Below are 17081 nucleotides of genomic sequence, written 5' to 3'. Positions count from 1 at the left end.
TTCTTCATATTTAAGGTTAAAGTTTTTACTTGAATATGATCTGACACATAAAAGCTTTAGCTCTTTTTTTTTTTCAAATAACTATCCTTACTATGTTTTTTAAAAAAACACAATTTTTTCTGTACCTGGACCATTTACTAAGTGCCCTTAGGAATCAGACCTGATTTCAGATTTTCATTAGTTTTTAGTTTGAATTAAAACAGATGTGGAAGCTGAGAATTCAGAGTCCAGCTTTGGTTGATAGCTTGTTGGATGTGACTGAGGTTTTATCTGTACTTTGAGACTGCATATGTCACTTAACTTGAGGCACAGAGCGGATCTATGCCAAAAAATACAGCTGCTAAGGTGCAGCTTATACGTACTGTATAAACTGTGAAATCATTTTCCCAAAAAAGTGCACTTCTCTATACTGCACACAGATTAAGGTACACAGATCCATTCGACACAAGTGGGGTTTCAAGAGCCAAAGCAGACATTCTGATGTAACAAATAAACCCTAAAAAAGGCACATAGAAAACAACATAAAAAAACAAATAAATATGAACTTAAATCAACCAGTCTGACGGTTTCATTGCTAAATTTACAGGTTTCCTCTGATATCCTAGTCACCTGAAGGCACATCAATGTATTTTTTCCACAGATGAGTTTTTCTTTAAGAAAAAAAAGTGTGATTCCTTTAAAAAACATCAAGTTCAGATGTGTGGGGAGGAGCTCAGGGTTCCCTTGTAAAAAAACATCTTTGGTTGGCTCCGTCTGCATCCTGGTAAACGCGTTTTGGAAATTCATACTTCATTCTTACTACTGTATATGGTCACTAAAGCAACAGCTGGCAAGCAGAGAGAACAACAAGTGTTTACTTGTACAAAGGGATATAAAAGAGGTCTTAGTACAAGAGAAGAAGTGTAGATAAGCACTGATACAGGCAAACTATACTGAGTTGGTATCCTCCTTTGGCTGAAGGACGTGGCTCCACTCGTTGATATCTGGACCGAGGAAACCTCCCCGCCCCAGAGCGGAGAACTGGCTGCTCTGCTGAAAGAACGAAAGACGAGTCAGTAAAGGAGCAAAGCAGCAAACACATCCAAATACGTCATAACCTGAATTATCTGTGAATTCAGCTAGAGATAAAGAATGATGAAACTTTTTTGTTTTATAACTAAACAATCAGCCTTTTGTTCAGGCTCCTTTGGTAAAAATCTGCATCCTTTTGGTGAGGGTCTCCATTATCATATACATCCAAAAGCAATAACTGTGTATGGTTTTGATGTGAAAGATGAATGTATGAGATGAGATCAGCTTTTAATGTCCGGGTTCTGGATCTGAGGCCCCTGTCACACCCTGCCGATTTAGCCAGCGTACGCTTGACGTCCCAGAATCTTCTAAAACACTGGCATACACGAACTTTCTGGTTTTTTTTCTTCAATTTTGGGCGTATACATGGAGTATTCATAACTGCTGTTTACCGCCAGCCAAAAAAAAAGAATAAATAAAAAGGAAAAGCAGATTCGGGAAGTTCGTTGGTCATGGATGTGGCCGTGAGCGCAGGAAGATCCATCACACTCACCTTCTCACTCACCCTATAATGGGGATGAAGTCTGGAGGAGAACTGACGGTTTCCTCCTGTGAACCCCCTTATATACCAAAACGCTGATAGTACACCATTATACAGTAGCTGGAAGTTAGAAACACGTTCAGCGGTCGTCTGGAACACGTCAGATACGTTAATATGCTTTGGAGTTCTTGATAAGTTTTTCACAAGTTACTCATAGGTTCTGGATAAGCTGGACACCACGACTTATGAGTAAATTACATTTAATGTATGTCAATGATCTGATAACTAAACTGTAACTTATGGCCCACATACGGCACATGCTGGCAAACGTCAAAAAATTTTCGAGCATGCTCAAAATTTCCCGACGTACTTGCCGTATGTCGACGTGTGCCAGCGTGCTTCAACATGCTCATAACTTATACAAACGTACCCGTAACTTATCCAACTTATGCCAGTGTTTTTGCCAGATTGTTCATTCATCAGGCATATGCTGGTCTAAATCCTCACGGTGTGACAGGGGCTTTACCCACATCCACTAAGGTAGAGTATCAAAGGTTTGGAACATAAAGCGCTGCTGGTTTGGAGAATGAATGTTCCAATCTGGAACAGGCCAGTTTGAAGGGCTCCCAATGGGTTCCCTATGGGTTCCACAGCCTGAAAATATTCATTTTAACTCAACTGGTCCTGAATGGACCTTTGGTATGAATGTGCTCATAAGGTTGGTTGCAGTGGTGATGGCAGAGTAATAGTAAGATTTAGCTGTGTTGTTTTATAAAATGAATAAAGATTAGGGAGCTGATCCTAGAAGAAGCCATGCAAGGCCAGACCATGACATTACTTCCACTGTTTGATGGTGGAGAACGTGAGTTTGTTCTTGATGATTTGGTTTTGGTCATTTCTAACAATTTTCTGTTTTCTCTGAATGTTTGGTTTGGATGATTTCCCACTTAACAGTTGTTCTGGGTTTGTTTTTTTTATAATGTTTCTGTGGCTGATGGATAACATTTTCTTTTTAATATCTCATAACTTTGTTCTGCGGGACACTCCAGTGGGTTGTTCAGATGAATCAACACCTCTAACAGATTTTTCCAACTTCGTATTTTTTATTTTTAGGCAGCCCTCTGGTTGTTTTGTACCCACAGTGCTTTAAAACTATAGACTGGTACCTAAATACCCTTTCTTTTGATACTTTTAGTGATTTTGACTCAATGGTTATTGGATAGGCAAAAGCAAGGAGAGAGGGGGAGAGACATGCAGGAAACAACCACAGGGCGGATTCAAACCCAGGTCGCACGTGTCGAGGACTAAGGCCTCCACACATGCGTGGGGTGCGCTAACCATTGCACCATCAAAGCACGCCCTTCAGCCTGGTTTTAAGTAGCACCCTGATTGGTCTAGTTTATTATTAGCCTTTCTTTGTTCTGTTGGGAAGCTGCTGTCTTAGTGCATCTAGATCTTTCTACTCTTCACCATTGCTCTGTTTTGCATGTTTTGAAAGTCTTCACCAGTGTAAGGTTGAATACAGCCGATCAGAGGTGTCGCATAAGTTGTGCGATCTTTTTTTGTATTAAATGTTTTTGTATTAAATTAGTTTTACATGATTGTGTCTGTTTCTGTCAAGGATAAATAAAACATATAAAAATCCAAAAAATGTAGCTGGTTTCTTATTGCTTTTCATTACACCTCCCTGAGGCAGCATCAGAGAATGCAACTGATTTTTCAGAGACCAATCGGGTTCTGAGATAGGAAAATAATTGTAGAAAATGGAGTAATTTAATAAGTCACTATGAAGATTGAAGGATTCATTCATCAAACCCTATAAGAGATGACTTTCACGGACAGCTATCATTCAGTCTGTTTCATATGTCACTGTGTGGTGAGCATGTGTCAAAGGAAATAAAGGTGTCAAGATGCCAACAAAAAAGTGACAGAGCTGACTTATTATAATGCAACACGCTGCACTGTTGATTGTTTTTCCCCTCTCTAAAATAATAAGCAAAATTTCAAAGCTTTGTATGCTATGTAGTCTATGCTGCCTTATTTTACTTTATATATGCATTCTGCATCAGGCTCAGGTGTTCAGTATAATAGCCATATCTGTGTGCCTGGTTTATGCTTGCAAAACGTAGCCAACACAGCGTTTGCAGCATTTTATGCTCCATGTGGCTTTTCCCCGCTGCAGGTTGCAACCTCACACTACAAACAGAAGTAGAAACCACTGTTGTTTCCATCATTTTCAATGCTCCTTTTTCTCATCCAGGAGTGACCATAATTTCTGGCCAAGAGGTGTTTTGCAATCTGTTGATCATGATGACATTTATGAACCATGTTTCTGCTTAGTTCCAGGTTTTCCTAGGTGTGGAAAACTCAGGCAGTGCAGCAGCTGCATGGAGGCTGATGGATGCTAAAACGGGTCAAGCACGAATCAAACTTTATTCATGTGCAGTTATGCATCGATATCAAAGAGCAGAGCTCAAGTTGGTACCACTAATTGTATATTTGTTAGCTTGTCTGTCTGCTATATTGATCAATATGATGTGTTGAACTAGATCTGCATGTATAAAGTAGGGCATAAATTTATACAAATTTTTATTTAAATTCATCATGCATCAACGTTGAACTGCACGGCAGCATTGTGTCTCCAGCAATTGTAGTGTCTAGGCAATAGCTGTCAGTCTGGTAAAGACTGCAGACCAACACTAAGAATAAATCTAAGATGGCTGTCAAAAAACAACACTGACTGGTAGAGAATGAGACCTGTGAATCTTCAAGGTATATTGGAGGATGTTCTTTTTCCAAGTGGGTCATCAAAATAAGTGGTCCTCCTAATTGTCAATCATTCTGGTGATATGTTTAGGTAAGGCCATCCTTCGTGCTTAGCCACATTTTCACTTACCGTTGGTGAATCAACGTAGTGGAATTGCTTTTGGAAAGTAAACCAAGCGTTTAATAAGCGTTCCCCCTTGGAGCGGATACAGGGTTGTGCATTTTTTTTAATTGGAGAGGGCAGATCTTATCAAAAATTGGAAAATTCTCCATTATACCTTTAAGGTGTAGTTGATCAATGAATAAACATTATGTTCTCTGATTGTTCTCGTTTAGGGGCTCATGTTTGACTGATGTCTCTGAGTGCGTTCAAGACTGTTTACCTTCGCTTTTATTCTGCAGTCCAGGTATTGCTGCATGTTGCAGGACTCCTCTTGAGGGGCCATGCTGGAGGCCACAGTCAGAGGGCTGATGGTGGCTGAGGAGCCCACTGGAGATTCACTGCTGCTCCACTGGGTGTAGCCGGAACCTTGGTGATGACTCTGATTCAGAGACACATTGACCCCGCTGAGGTCCGGAGGTCCAGAGTGAGAAAGAGGACCTCGCCCTGCTGGGCGGGAGGAGAAGTGCTGCTGGAACATACAGCTGCTCTGGTTGCCTGCCAGGCCCCTCTGCTCAATGTTGTTCAGTTTGGTGACACCAGCACCTGGGAACAGTTGGTTCTGGAATGGATGCATCATGTTATGTTCATTCTGCCGCTGGGTTTGAGGCCACTGCTGAAAAGAAGCGTTGTGGTTTTCCAACATCATGCTCTTCTGAAGGAGCTCTGGAGGATAACCAACAGAAAGGTCGGAGGTGTTAGAGGAGGGGAAGCTGTCAAAGGGGATCATGGCTGGCAGAACGTTCTCTACACCAGATGCTGTGCTGCTCAACTGTTGAGCTGAGCCTTGTAGCATCTGCTGGGTCTGAACAGAACCACCCTGAGAGGAGCTCACTGGTCCTATGGAAGCCTGATGACAGGCCTGCATAGTGGGGAAGGCGTTGTTGCCTGCGATGTTGGGCATAGTGAGCTGAGGAAGTTCAATGGTAGGGCTGAAAATGTCATGAAGCTGCAACTGCTGAAGAGCAGACAGGCTGCTGTCAGCATGAGTCCCCTGATGGGAGAGTTTCTGCTTCCCGCTGACCATTGGAGCAGACTCGGCTGGGCCTTGCCCTACAATCGCAGCTCCGCCAACGGTTTCTCCAAGGTGTGTGAAGTGGCTGTTTACTGGTGAGTAGGAACATGTGGGACTCTGAGTGGGAAACAGCTGTTGCTCACACAGTTCAGGGGATGGGAAGCTGTTCACCTCTTTAAGGCAGCTGGCAGTGAGGCTGCTGAAGCACTCCTCCCCCCTCTCCTTAAATACAGAGTCAATAAAGTCTACAATCTCATCAGTGATGAAGTTGTCCAGATCGGACTCAGCGCTCCTCTGTGGATCCTCCTCCTGGTGTACTCTCTTAAAGCAGTTTTCCAACTCCATCATCTCAGCATCATCTACCTCCAGATTTCCCAAAACTTCCTCAAATTCTCTGCTTTGTGTCAGTTTCTCCAGGCTGTCGATCACGGCTGCCACCGACTGCTTGGCTTCCTCCTTCACCAGCACAGGCTCAGCCGGTGGGGAGTTATTCTCTTGCCACCCATTGCTGGCAAAACTGACCAGGGCGTGGCTGTCCATGAACATCTGGTCTATGGGGAGGGGGGTATCCACTTTCTGGGTGTAGAAAGATTCCTCCTGTCTTAGGAAGCAGTCCAGCAGAGACTTGGGGAACACGTCCTTCTTGGCTCCCTCACCCTGGGACATCTTGTTGTACTGAAGTTGGGAGATGTCCATGCTGGACTCTGTGTTGTAGAGGATGGCTTCTCCTGTGTTGCAGGTGAAGGGGAGCTGGAGTTGTCGCTGCCGCAGATACTCCTCCCCCTCTGCGTTGCTGAAAGAGAGGAGCCAGAGAACAATGCATCAACCATACGATGGAACCTACTTATAGCTAGTTTGGTCTGGGTTTAGAGGTCCACTCACGTCAAAGCCTTCTGGAAGGCAATGATGAAGTCAGGCCTTCCTCCTTTGTAGATGAGCTTGGCGTTAGAGTTGACCCACAGCCAGCCGTTGGATTTGCTGAGAAGTCTGAACACAGTCAGCCCGCTCTCTCCTGTTTTAATCACTGCATTGTTACAAAAAAAACCACAGAACTTTAGTTATTAAAATGGTTATGATTCTCCAATCGTGTGAGTCTATCATTTAACCACAGAAGCTTTAAAAAAGGGTAATGATCACAGATGAGCTCATAAACTCTCATCTCTGTGGTCTAACATGAACTGATTTTTTTGCAATATTCTGTGTCAGACCAACAGGGGGGTACATGATCAATACGGAGCCCCTTAAGTCTACTGTTTGGATTTTGACCTTTCATTGCAGCCTGAAGGTTTTTTGGGAAATATTTCATTCAGATCTTCACATCGTGAAGCTGAGATTAAAAAAAAAAAAAATCATCTTTGACCCTAAGGTTGCTGCCCATTCTAGGTCAAGGTCTGCAATGTTCACACTTTAGATATCAATGTGAATTCTGGTATGAACTTTAACTAGGCCAATTTGACATACATATGCTTTAAATATGCTCATCTGATCCATTGTACCTTTGGCTGTATCTTTAAGGTGGATGCTTGCTGGGAGGGGGACCTTTGCCTGGCCTCAGGTCTTTTATGGCTTTTAAGAGCATTTTTCTTCTTTCATCTCTTCCCCATCTACCTCTTTCTCCTTTTTTTTTATCCTGTTTAATAACTGAGGTTGTGGCAGGTTCCAGGACTGTTTCCTCTTTGCTATGACTATTCTCATATTCACCACCAGGGGGCTTTGGTAAGGTCATGGCTGATTGCACAGGTGAATCCCATCAACCTGGTCCAGTAATGGTGTTCATAAGGAGCCCGCTACCAGCCTTTCAACACCTGAGGGTTTTTTCCAGGCAGTAAACCTTAAGCCACTCTTATCTCCTTCCCTGTTTCTAAGACGAAAACAAACCTTTTTATCCTCCTCTGGTTCTTTTCTCCAGATGCTCAGATATGTCTGCTGTTAAAACCTTTGGAAACTGCTCCAACATTCAAGTATCAAGATTATTTCCTGGTTTCAAACTCTGGCTGGCAGCATTCTAAGTTTTGCTCTTGGATTGAGACCTGTCCACCTCCCACAGATCACCTTTAAAATCATGACAGGAGCCAACATTATTCTGTTACTCTCAGGTTCCTGTTTCAAGCCCACAAACTCCTTCTTGTGGGTTTTCCAAAGCTGCTTCAAAAAAATAGGTTTAACTAACTTCCTGGATCCTCATCATTATTATTATTCCCTTGCTGACATTTCGACACATAGCTGCAAGCAACCTTTATGGTAAATAACCTTATCAAACCATCTACAAATCTGATGCTGGATTGCTGTTAATTTACAAAATTAGGTTAAATAAACGTTTTAAATATTTTTCTACATATGAGTTAGATATTTACCTAAAATAATTACAGAGGCCTCAGGACAAACAGACCCAACCGACGTTCTCAGGCGAACTCTCTCTGATCAACAACATTAAATTAAATCCTACGAATCTGCTCTCTGAAGCCAACCGACAACTAAAACTGATGGCCGGCCTCTTACAACAGATTACCAGTAAAAAATCCTCCTGACCTGCAGAGGGCACCACCAGTCCACCATTTCACCGGCAGCTCACTCATTCCCATTTCTCATTGATCCTCGTGCAGCCATGGGGTTGCCCCCTTACCCATGGGTGTAGGGGTTTCCCTATAGACACTCTATCCCTACATTCAAAAGCTGCAATCTCTGTCTGCTATTGGGAGTATTTACACACTTGCTTGAGTGTTTGTGAGATTAGCGACTATGAGGTGCAGGATGGGCGCCATTGTAACTGTCAAAATAACTTGTGTTCATTGCTCTTACTCAAATACCTACCAATGATAGATTTTTTTTTAAGGCCAATGCTGATGTACATTTTTTTCAACATTCGACACATATTCCACACATGTGCTGTCGACATTTTTGGAAAATCGTTTTACATTACAAAAACTGACACATTGATAAATGTTATACAAGTGTCAATGTTAACAAAAAATAACAATCTATAAACAAATTAACAATGAATAGCCGATGGAGGAGCAGCAATGTATGTGCTTGATTGGATCTTAAGGCGTGGCTGCTAAATGCTAAATTCGAGGTCCTGAAGCAGACAGACTTCTTACATCTTTGTTAAATAGGGAGGGAGGCCATTAGCTCATTACTAATAAGCATGATGGCCTAATTTCAGCTTAATTCTAACAACTATCAATGTAACTGTCAGTCACACTAAAGCTGGGCTTACACTGTGCGTTTTTTTTTGCCCTTTTCGAGGCCACTTTCCAGTCGTGCGAGATTTTTCCGATCGGCCCGACTTTCAGCCTGATCGTGTAGCGTACAGGGGGTAACGATGGACGATCAGCCTCTCACGACCACCTTCCGATCACGAATTGTAAGGTCGGGAGAAAATGAGAGGGCAAACAAGGATTCTTCTTCTTCTTTTCTTCCTCTCAGATGAAAACACAGAAGCATGGCGGGGATGCAATGAGTGAAATTGAGTTATTTCTGTAAAATTGACAGACCGTAGTAGCCACGTTTGCTCAGCAATGTTTTGTCATGGCTCTTCACGTCGCTGCCTTTTCTATTTAGGGCTTTCAGGAAAAAATTGCACAAATTGTCAAGGCAACGTGTTTCACTCTAGTGAGCTTTATATTCCTCTTCTACTAGTTTGGCTTCCGGATAGACAAGTCTGAGTAGCACCCTCTCACTGCGGAGCTCAGTCGGACGTGGTTTTTAGAGGTACAGAGTGAGCAGATAGTTTGCATCAGTGCAATTGAAAAAAAATCGCACAATGTATGCTTGGCTTAAAAGATTTCCGTCCACTCCCCGCCTCTGTTCTTTGTGTGGGTCTGTCCCACTTAAAGACAGATACATGGCAGCAGATGGTTGAGGCACATGAATGCTTTGTAAACTTTAGTTTATTCTTTGTTTGAATTAACACCGGTGTCATCACCTGACGTTGGTTTGTAATGCAATGATAAGAAATCATGTGAGGAGAGAACTTACTGCGTATGTGGTTGTCAGCACAGTGCATCATATCGCCAGCATGGATGAACTGGTAGCCGGAGCCTCTCATACACAGTTCAGCCTCAGTGTAACCCAGAATGATCTTCCCCCTGAAGAGGCAACCAAGAAAAGTCAAAGCCAAGTCCGAGTGGATCCGAGTCAAGGATGTTCAGATGCTCTTTATGTTCACCAATGTTTTACTGCAGGCATCCCAAAATCGGTCCTCAAGGGCCGCTGTCCTGCAGGTTTTAGAGGTTTCTCAGCATTAGCACAGCTGATTGTGATGATTGCAGTTCAGCAAGTCTGCTAATCAGCTATCAATGAAAATCAGCTGTGCTGGAACAGGGAAACCTCTAAAACCTTCAGGACAGTGATCCTCGAGGACCGACTTTTGAGATTTACTGTCATCATAGAAGCTAAAAAAAAACTCTCTAATCACAGTTATCTCTGGTTTTGAATATTCTGGTCTAGGAACCAAAGTTAACACAAAATATGTGTTGTGATGTTATGTCAGACCTGCTGTCCACGCCTGTGGGTGTGAAGTCCAACTTGTGCTTTGTTTGGAAAAGAAGCATCTTGGCTCTGATCTCCACGATGGAGGGAGGCTGAACGGGGATGGCGATGGCAAACAGAGCCAGCTGAACCTTTTTAGAAGTCTCAATGTCCCTGGAAAGGTTCTGACCGTGGAGATACTTTAGCCGCCCATGGAACTTCAGTGCCTGTTTCAAGAGAGCCTCGGTGTTAAATGCAGGATTTAATATTTTTTCAGCATCCCAAATGAAGTTTGCACAAACCAGGAAGCCGGAGGAGTTGTCCAAGAGACATCGGAAGCGGCACACAAAGCTTCGCTCCAGGAAAGATGAGCTGTCAGGGGGGAGCTGCTCTGGGTTGTACATGACTGCTTTACCACAGCCCTGCGAGACTGAGCAGGAACAAACATCAACACATGATGCAACAGGATGACGGCTAAGCTGATAGATGTGGAACCAAACTTGATATTCAGCAGATAAAAAATCAACCATGCAACATTTAAAAATAACAGTTCTATGTACTCCAAAAACTAAACAAAAAAACACTGGACTCTGTTGTCCAAGCTTGAAGACTTAAGTTCTGTGTTCTAAACAATCTGCAGCCAGCGTGGGCCTCTTTAGACGGACAACAGTAGAGACTGTAGAAAACACTTACATTCTGCATCTGAGGCAACCGGGGTAGGATTTAAAGCAAAATGGAGCTGCTCTCTGAACATGGCTCGGTCATCGGTGTGGATGAGCTCAAACACACTCTGGTGGACCACATCAGACTAATGGGAGAAAGGACAACAATGTATCACCCTCAGCTTGCTCCTCAAGGTCAGCCATTCATCTGATATATAATCGATAAACATCCAGAGCAAAGAAAGTCAAAACTAGGCTTTGAAAAAATATATATATATATCTATATATATTAATAATTGTACAATAATTGTTAGTTGATATCTATCTATCTATCTATCTATCTATCTATCTATCTATCTATCTATCTATCTATCTATCTATCTATCTATCTATCTATCTATCTATACATACATACATACATACATACATAATATATATATAGATATATAATATATATATATATAGATATATAATATATATATAGATATATAATATATATATAGATATATATATATATATATATTTTTTTTTTTTTTCAAAGCCTAGTTTTGACTTTCTGTGCTCTGAATGTTTAGGCTTTGAATTCCAAAACTAGCTCAAAGTTCCAAATCAAAAATCTGCTAATAAAATGACTTCTTGACTTATTTGAATAACAGTTGAATACCTTTTAATTCAACCTTTTTTTATCATTATTATTGTTAGGATTCTTAATTAAAACTCCTGCATATTTTTGTTAAATCTTATTAGTATCTTTCATTAAGTCTTGTTAGTATAACCATATTTAAACTCGCTGGCCTACCTGATGGAAGCCCAGGTATTCCTTGATGGTAGGAGAGACATAGAACACCATTCCCTCAGATGTGACCACCAACACAAAGCCGTTCAGCGCCTGGACAGTGAACACAAACACAAAAGCTGATGAGGATGAAGAGCATCTCCACAAGTCAGCTAGATCTCTGCTGACACAGGGACATAGGACATAACTAAAACATATTGTCAGCCTGCTTTAAAGACTAAAATGTTAGAATTGTGTAGATGGCTATTAATCTGATCAAAACAGTATTAATGATTTAGCTATCATAGCATTAGGAATCTCTGCATCATTTCACATTTCAGTATTTTGAAACAGGCTTCTTTCTGGACAAAGAGAAACCAGTCCTACTGCCTTCTGTTTGTATACCTACATAAACCGGCAGCTGCTGCTACAGTTACACCATCACTACCTCCTGTTGCCTTTATGGACACGTGTAAACACATGCCTGATGGGTGAGAGCAGCATGTGATGAGTACAACTAGTTTATGAGCAGAAAACTCAGAGAAAAAAAAGAGACTTTTTTTAAAACCCCTGAATAAAATGAAATGAAAACCGAAGCGTCACTTTTTGCCTTATGTGCAACTGGACATTGTCCTGAACGGACTGTGAAGCATGGTGGTAGAAACTTTACGAGGGGAGTTCAATAGTTAATCCCCCTGTCCCACTTCTAGTTGTTTGATTTAGCTGAAATTTTGCATGTGCAATTATCTGTAGTTTCATTTCATCCAAAGTCTCCTGTGTTGTGCTTCCTTGCAAATACAAAAACCCAAATCACTGCTTATTATTCAAAAGGCTCAGTTTCTGACATGGTTCAACCATCTGTAAATCAGAAACTGCAATTAGTTCAGAGCTGTAATTTGCCAATATAAATAACTGCACATGCAAAATTGCAGCTAAATCAAATAACATGACGTGGGTCAGGGGCATTACTTACTGAACGGCCCTCATATATGGTGGAAATACTGATGAGAGGATCACATCAGGAAAACATCTTATAAGCAATAATATCGATTAACATGCCATATAACATGTGACAAACAATCTAACAATGAAGGCTATGGTGATAGTGATTTTTTTGCGGGGTTCATTCCAGACTAGATATAAGTGCTTAACATTTTATTGTAATAAAAACTGGCTCTTATGTTTTTGCAATAACTATAAATATGCAACATCCTTTTAAACTGTGGGTGAAATTCAGTCGTTCTCAAACTTACAGCCAGTCAGGTCCATGTGGTTAAGATCAAAGCTTATTTATTTGTAAGACAATCTGATGAAAGTCTGTAGAAAAGGTTCATAATTCCTCCAATCTGATTAAGCTTAAGCTATTTGAAAAGAAATATGGATAAAAAGCTTTTGTTGCTCTGTAATTGTGGCAGTGTAATGACAATAAAAAGCTGGAGCAACAGAGAAGGAAGCCAGGGTGTAGAAAATGTTCTTTATCATTTATTTGTCCCAATCTCTCTCACCAGTGCTGCACTATGTTAATCCAATATAAGCAATGGGAAAGGGGGTATATGTGTCTCTGTGTTGCCCTGCAATAAACTGACGACCTGTCCAGGGTGTACCCCGCCTTATGCCACAGACTGCCAGAGACTGGCACTGGCTCAACTTTGACAATGATGGAATAAGCAGGAGAAGATGGAGGGATGGATGAATTTTAAAGTTGAAATAACCAACTAAAATTAGAAGTTTTTTTAGCTGTGTTCAGATAAGTACTGAGTTAGTGTAAAAGACTTCATGACACATTCTAAATGTCTCTCCAGAGATTTTATCCAATTTCTCACCTGGAGCAGCAACTCTCCTTCAGAAAAGCCAGGGGATTCCATATTCTGCCCGTTCACTCCAGGAGAAACCCGACTGTTGTTATTGTTCTTCATGGAGGCTATGCAGGAGGGGAAACACAGAATTGATAAGATTAAGTATCCTGCAGCTGATTAAAACCAAAGCTAAGCACATAAAAAATGACAGGAAAAGGAAATGTGTTTGCATTAATATGCTGCATTTAAGCTTTAGAGCTTTACTCCAAGCAGACCGTAGGATTAGCTTTGTTTCAGGTCTAAACATGGTGAGGAGCGTTAAAGCACAGAATTAAGCATCTACATTGCAGAGGTCTCAAATAATCGAAAGTGAAGCTTTAGCTTTAAATTATGAAAATAACTTTTAAAAACTCTTCTAACTTCGAACAGAAATCCTGCCTAAAGCAGTTAAATACTTTTTAGGAGCTCTGATATTAGCTGGGGTTATCCCTGTTTGATATTTATATTAGTTTGATATAAGGCAAAAAATATATTATTTATATTATTATTTAGATTATTTATAATTATATTAGAATATTTTTATTGGCCCACATCTAAAATCTCTGCTTTTATTAAAAGTTTCTGTAACTTAATGTGTCATTTTACATGGTAAATTTGTTTAAAACCTTTATTTTTCTTGCCTTTGTTCCCTGTTTCAGTAATATTGCTTCATCAAGCCTTTTCTACAATTGTACTTTTCTAACAGTGTATAAAAAAACTAATAAAAGCGATTTGTGCTAATATCATATCGATCAATATCGCTATCGGACAATTTTCAATTTCCAAGCTGTCCTTGCAAAGCATTAAGGAATTTTATGTCACAGCAGCCGGCTGTCTATTAACAAAGATGGCGCAGGCAGGAGGAGTTACGTGACGGAGAGCAAAAAGCAGTGACCATCTGTCCGAACGGTCCGTTAACTGAGTTCACTATAAAGTCCACTATATAGTTCCTGCCCTATATAGGAATTTAGGGGTTAGGGTGGACGTTCGGACTCAGTAAGCTTGTATGAGCTAAGACAACAGAAACTTTTAATCAGAGCATACACCAGGAGAAACGGGCTCGTGCACGCTCTCGCACCTCACAGGAGCGGGTACAGGGTTGTGCATGTGCATTTTTTTTTTTTTTTTTTTTACAATGGAGAGCCTTTCAAAAAATAGAAAAATTTAAATTGTTGGAAATCCTCCACAATACCTTTAGGGAGAGAGAAGTAAAGTTATTTCTGTACTGAGGAAAAATAAAAAAAATAGAAATACTCAGGCAAAGTACAGATAAAGAAAAAAGCTACTTAAGTACATAACAAAATATTTATACTTATTCACTTGACACCTTTGTTTTATTGTCATAATGAAACAAAACCAATCTTTACAGAGACCCACTTGGCTGACAGAGATTAAGAATATTTATATAGAAGTAAAAAACATTGTTGATGTAAACAAAGTCTAAATGATGTAATAAAATGCAGCATATATTTTGTGCATTAATTGCATTTGGTAGTAAACCAGTCTATGAATTGGGCAGAGGGTCTGTCTGGTCGTTAGTGTGGGGTAGAGTAAGTGAATATATTTATTAAAAAAGGAAGTAAAACCCTCCAGACTTGTCAGCAACATGTGAGCTGCATCTTCCACCTTAGAACTGGAACAGTCATCTGCTGTGATTTCAGAGGGTTTCAGCAATTAATATTATACATGTATGTTGAAACAAGTCAGACTCATACATCGACTTGCTGATATTATTGTCCAAGTATTGTTATTAGCCGATACATGCGTTGGTATCATCATTAGTAAAGTCAAAAGCTATGCCTTGTGATTACATAAGGAGCACAGATTTCCACTTCCTCCTTTTGCTGTCCTTTGTTCATGTTTTTTTATGATTTGCAATAAAGGATCTTTTGTTTAAATTGAGACTTTGTTACATCTGTTAATGTGTAATTTTTATCATAAAAGTGGAGGAAGAGAAACCAATGTCAGCCTAAAGAACCACAAATCTGCAGCACATATCGGGAATGGGTTATACTGTTAAAATAATCGGTTTAGGAATTGCCCTAACAAAAAAATAACTGTATTGGGTGATCTCTAATTGAAACAAAGGCTTTAAACAAGTCTTTCCTTTATATCCCCACTTTTCTCCTAAAGGGAATATAGGAAAAGGCTTGTAAATTTAAAAAACCTTTGATTCACACTTCAACAGACTGATTAAGTGTTTCATTAGAGCTGTTCCTCACTGCGTCATGGCCATCTGTCGGAAGGGATCATCAGGTACAGGGAAGCTCAGCCAGGGCCTGATGGTTTGTGCACAAAGACCCTACCCCCATCCATGAAGAATCTATCTGGCCTCCCCTGATTGAGAGGATGCTTTACTTTATAAGCCACGTGGCCGCTGTAAAATGAGGGAGCTTTTGGCTTTCTGTTAACTCTTTAAGCTAAAATGTGTGTGCTTAAATTCATAACCTAAAGCAGTTCAGAGATGAGTTCATTGGAGAATGTAAATAATCTTAAGGAGGCTATTAATTGCTGTTTTCTCTGAGAAATGGTTTATCCATGTTCATGTAAAGGTAGTTTGTGTTTCCAGACTTTTACTGTAAAATAAATGGAAAAACTGTTGATATAAAACAGTTTCAATGTGCTGAAAATGTTGCTGGTTTGGTAGGAAACTGATATGCTGAGGGATCCTTTTATAAGGCAAACACGTCCTTATTCTGTGTATGCATAAAAAAAAACCTGCAGCAGCTCCAATGAAATAAAGAAGACCCAATGCAGACTGAATTATTATGACTGATTATTTAATGTTTTGCCCTGAAATGAAATATTCTGATGCTTCTATCGTTTTTTTATCAGCCCTGAGAACAACTGGATCACATTAAAATCCGGTTGACAGAGAATGGTGAACAGGGGAGCACATGGAGGGAGAACAAAGCCGTCATGGACTACCACTGCTGTTGTAAAAAAAAAGAAAGGATTACTGGCGGCACTGTTATCAGAGAGCTTGTTTAAAGTTAACTCCTAACCTGCCAGCGCATGCATGACTACCATTCAAGTGTTTGCTTTGGGTTTGGCCTGGCGTCTTCTGCAGGCGGTGTATGAAACACCTCAAAACTAGAGTCACTTCTCACAGATTTTTCTCCAGCAGCTCTGCATGTTGCATCATGTCCATGACTTTTCCCGTCGCTCTGACACATGCACATTCTGGCATAATGAGCATGTGTACCTGATTCCTCTGCTGTTGCCTGCTGCTCAGCTTCAAAGAGTTTATCTGAGTCCACCTGTGCACCCCCTACCATGTTTTGCAGATTGTTAACGTCCTTGTGAGCAACTGGTGTGTCTGCATTCCCTCGATATTCTAGAGGTTGGAAGATGTTAGTGGAGCAGAAACATCAAAGCAGGCCTGGCTGAGCTCTGCGCGGGTTTCTAACGGTAGGAAAACAGATCTGCCAGCGTCTGTATCCACAGCACATACAGAAATAGAACAAACACACAAACCCTCACATAGCTTTCTGTATCTGTCCTTGGGTAGTTCGTAAGTAATAGCCAATGAGAGTTTCCCTTATCTGGACGCCACTACAGGAAGACCCCAGGATGTGGCTTCTCCCTGAGTGGCCGTCCTGGTTAGTCACGCAACTTCTCTAAGGAGGGAAGGGGCCTCCATTAGCTCCTCCTCAAACACAAACACTCCGTTACGCCAAACTGAGAACATCTCAAGCACCAGTCTGAGGGACCACTGCACAGGTTAAAGGAAAAGTCCAGTCATATTCAAAATACAAACTTCTGAAAGTACTTTAAATATGAAATTATTACATACTGTTCAATAGGTGAGTGTTTTTAATTAAGAGTAATTTTCATTTGAATGTG

The 17081-nt window shown here is 40.7% G+C and overlaps 1 protein-coding gene across 2 annotated transcripts in view; it reads right to left on the bottom strand.

Annotated features, from left to right (window-relative positions):
• Positions 1 to 369: 369 nt before the first annotated feature.
• The window catches only part of LOC107097611 (aryl hydrocarbon receptor-like), a 49646-nt gene continuing 32934 nt past the window's right edge, over positions 370 to 17081 (bottom strand). The window contains exons 3-11 of one of the 2 annotated variants that reach the window (XM_015394817.1): positions 13224 to 13321; positions 11425 to 11514; positions 10657 to 10771; positions 10266 to 10393; positions 9988 to 10190; positions 9472 to 9581; positions 6376 to 6517; positions 4702 to 6286; positions 370 to 1032 (exon numbers count right to left, since the gene is read on the bottom strand). In XM_015394817.1, coding sequence (XP_015250303.1) covers positions 928 to 1032; positions 4702 to 6286; positions 6376 to 6517; positions 9472 to 9581; positions 9988 to 10190; positions 10266 to 10393; positions 10657 to 10771; positions 11425 to 11514; positions 13224 to 13321 — 2576 coding nt within the window. In that variant the 3' untranslated portion in view covers positions 370 to 927. The remainder of the gene's footprint in view (positions 1033 to 4701; positions 6287 to 6375; positions 6518 to 9471; positions 9582 to 9987; positions 10191 to 10265; positions 10394 to 10656; positions 10772 to 11424; positions 11515 to 13223; positions 13322 to 17081) is intronic. The other variant, XM_015394818.1, reaches the window with a different exon arrangement.

Source organism: Cyprinodon variegatus, unplaced genomic scaffold (genome assembly GCF_000732505.1).
Source record: "Cyprinodon variegatus isolate N-32 unplaced genomic scaffold, C_variegatus-1.0 Scaffold710, whole genome shotgun sequence".
In the NCBI taxonomy this organism is placed as follows: domain Eukaryota; kingdom Metazoa; phylum Chordata; class Actinopteri; order Cyprinodontiformes; family Cyprinodontidae; genus Cyprinodon; species Cyprinodon variegatus.
The sequence above is the reverse complement of the archived record's forward strand: the minus strand, read 5'-3'. Positions and strand labels throughout refer to the sequence as shown.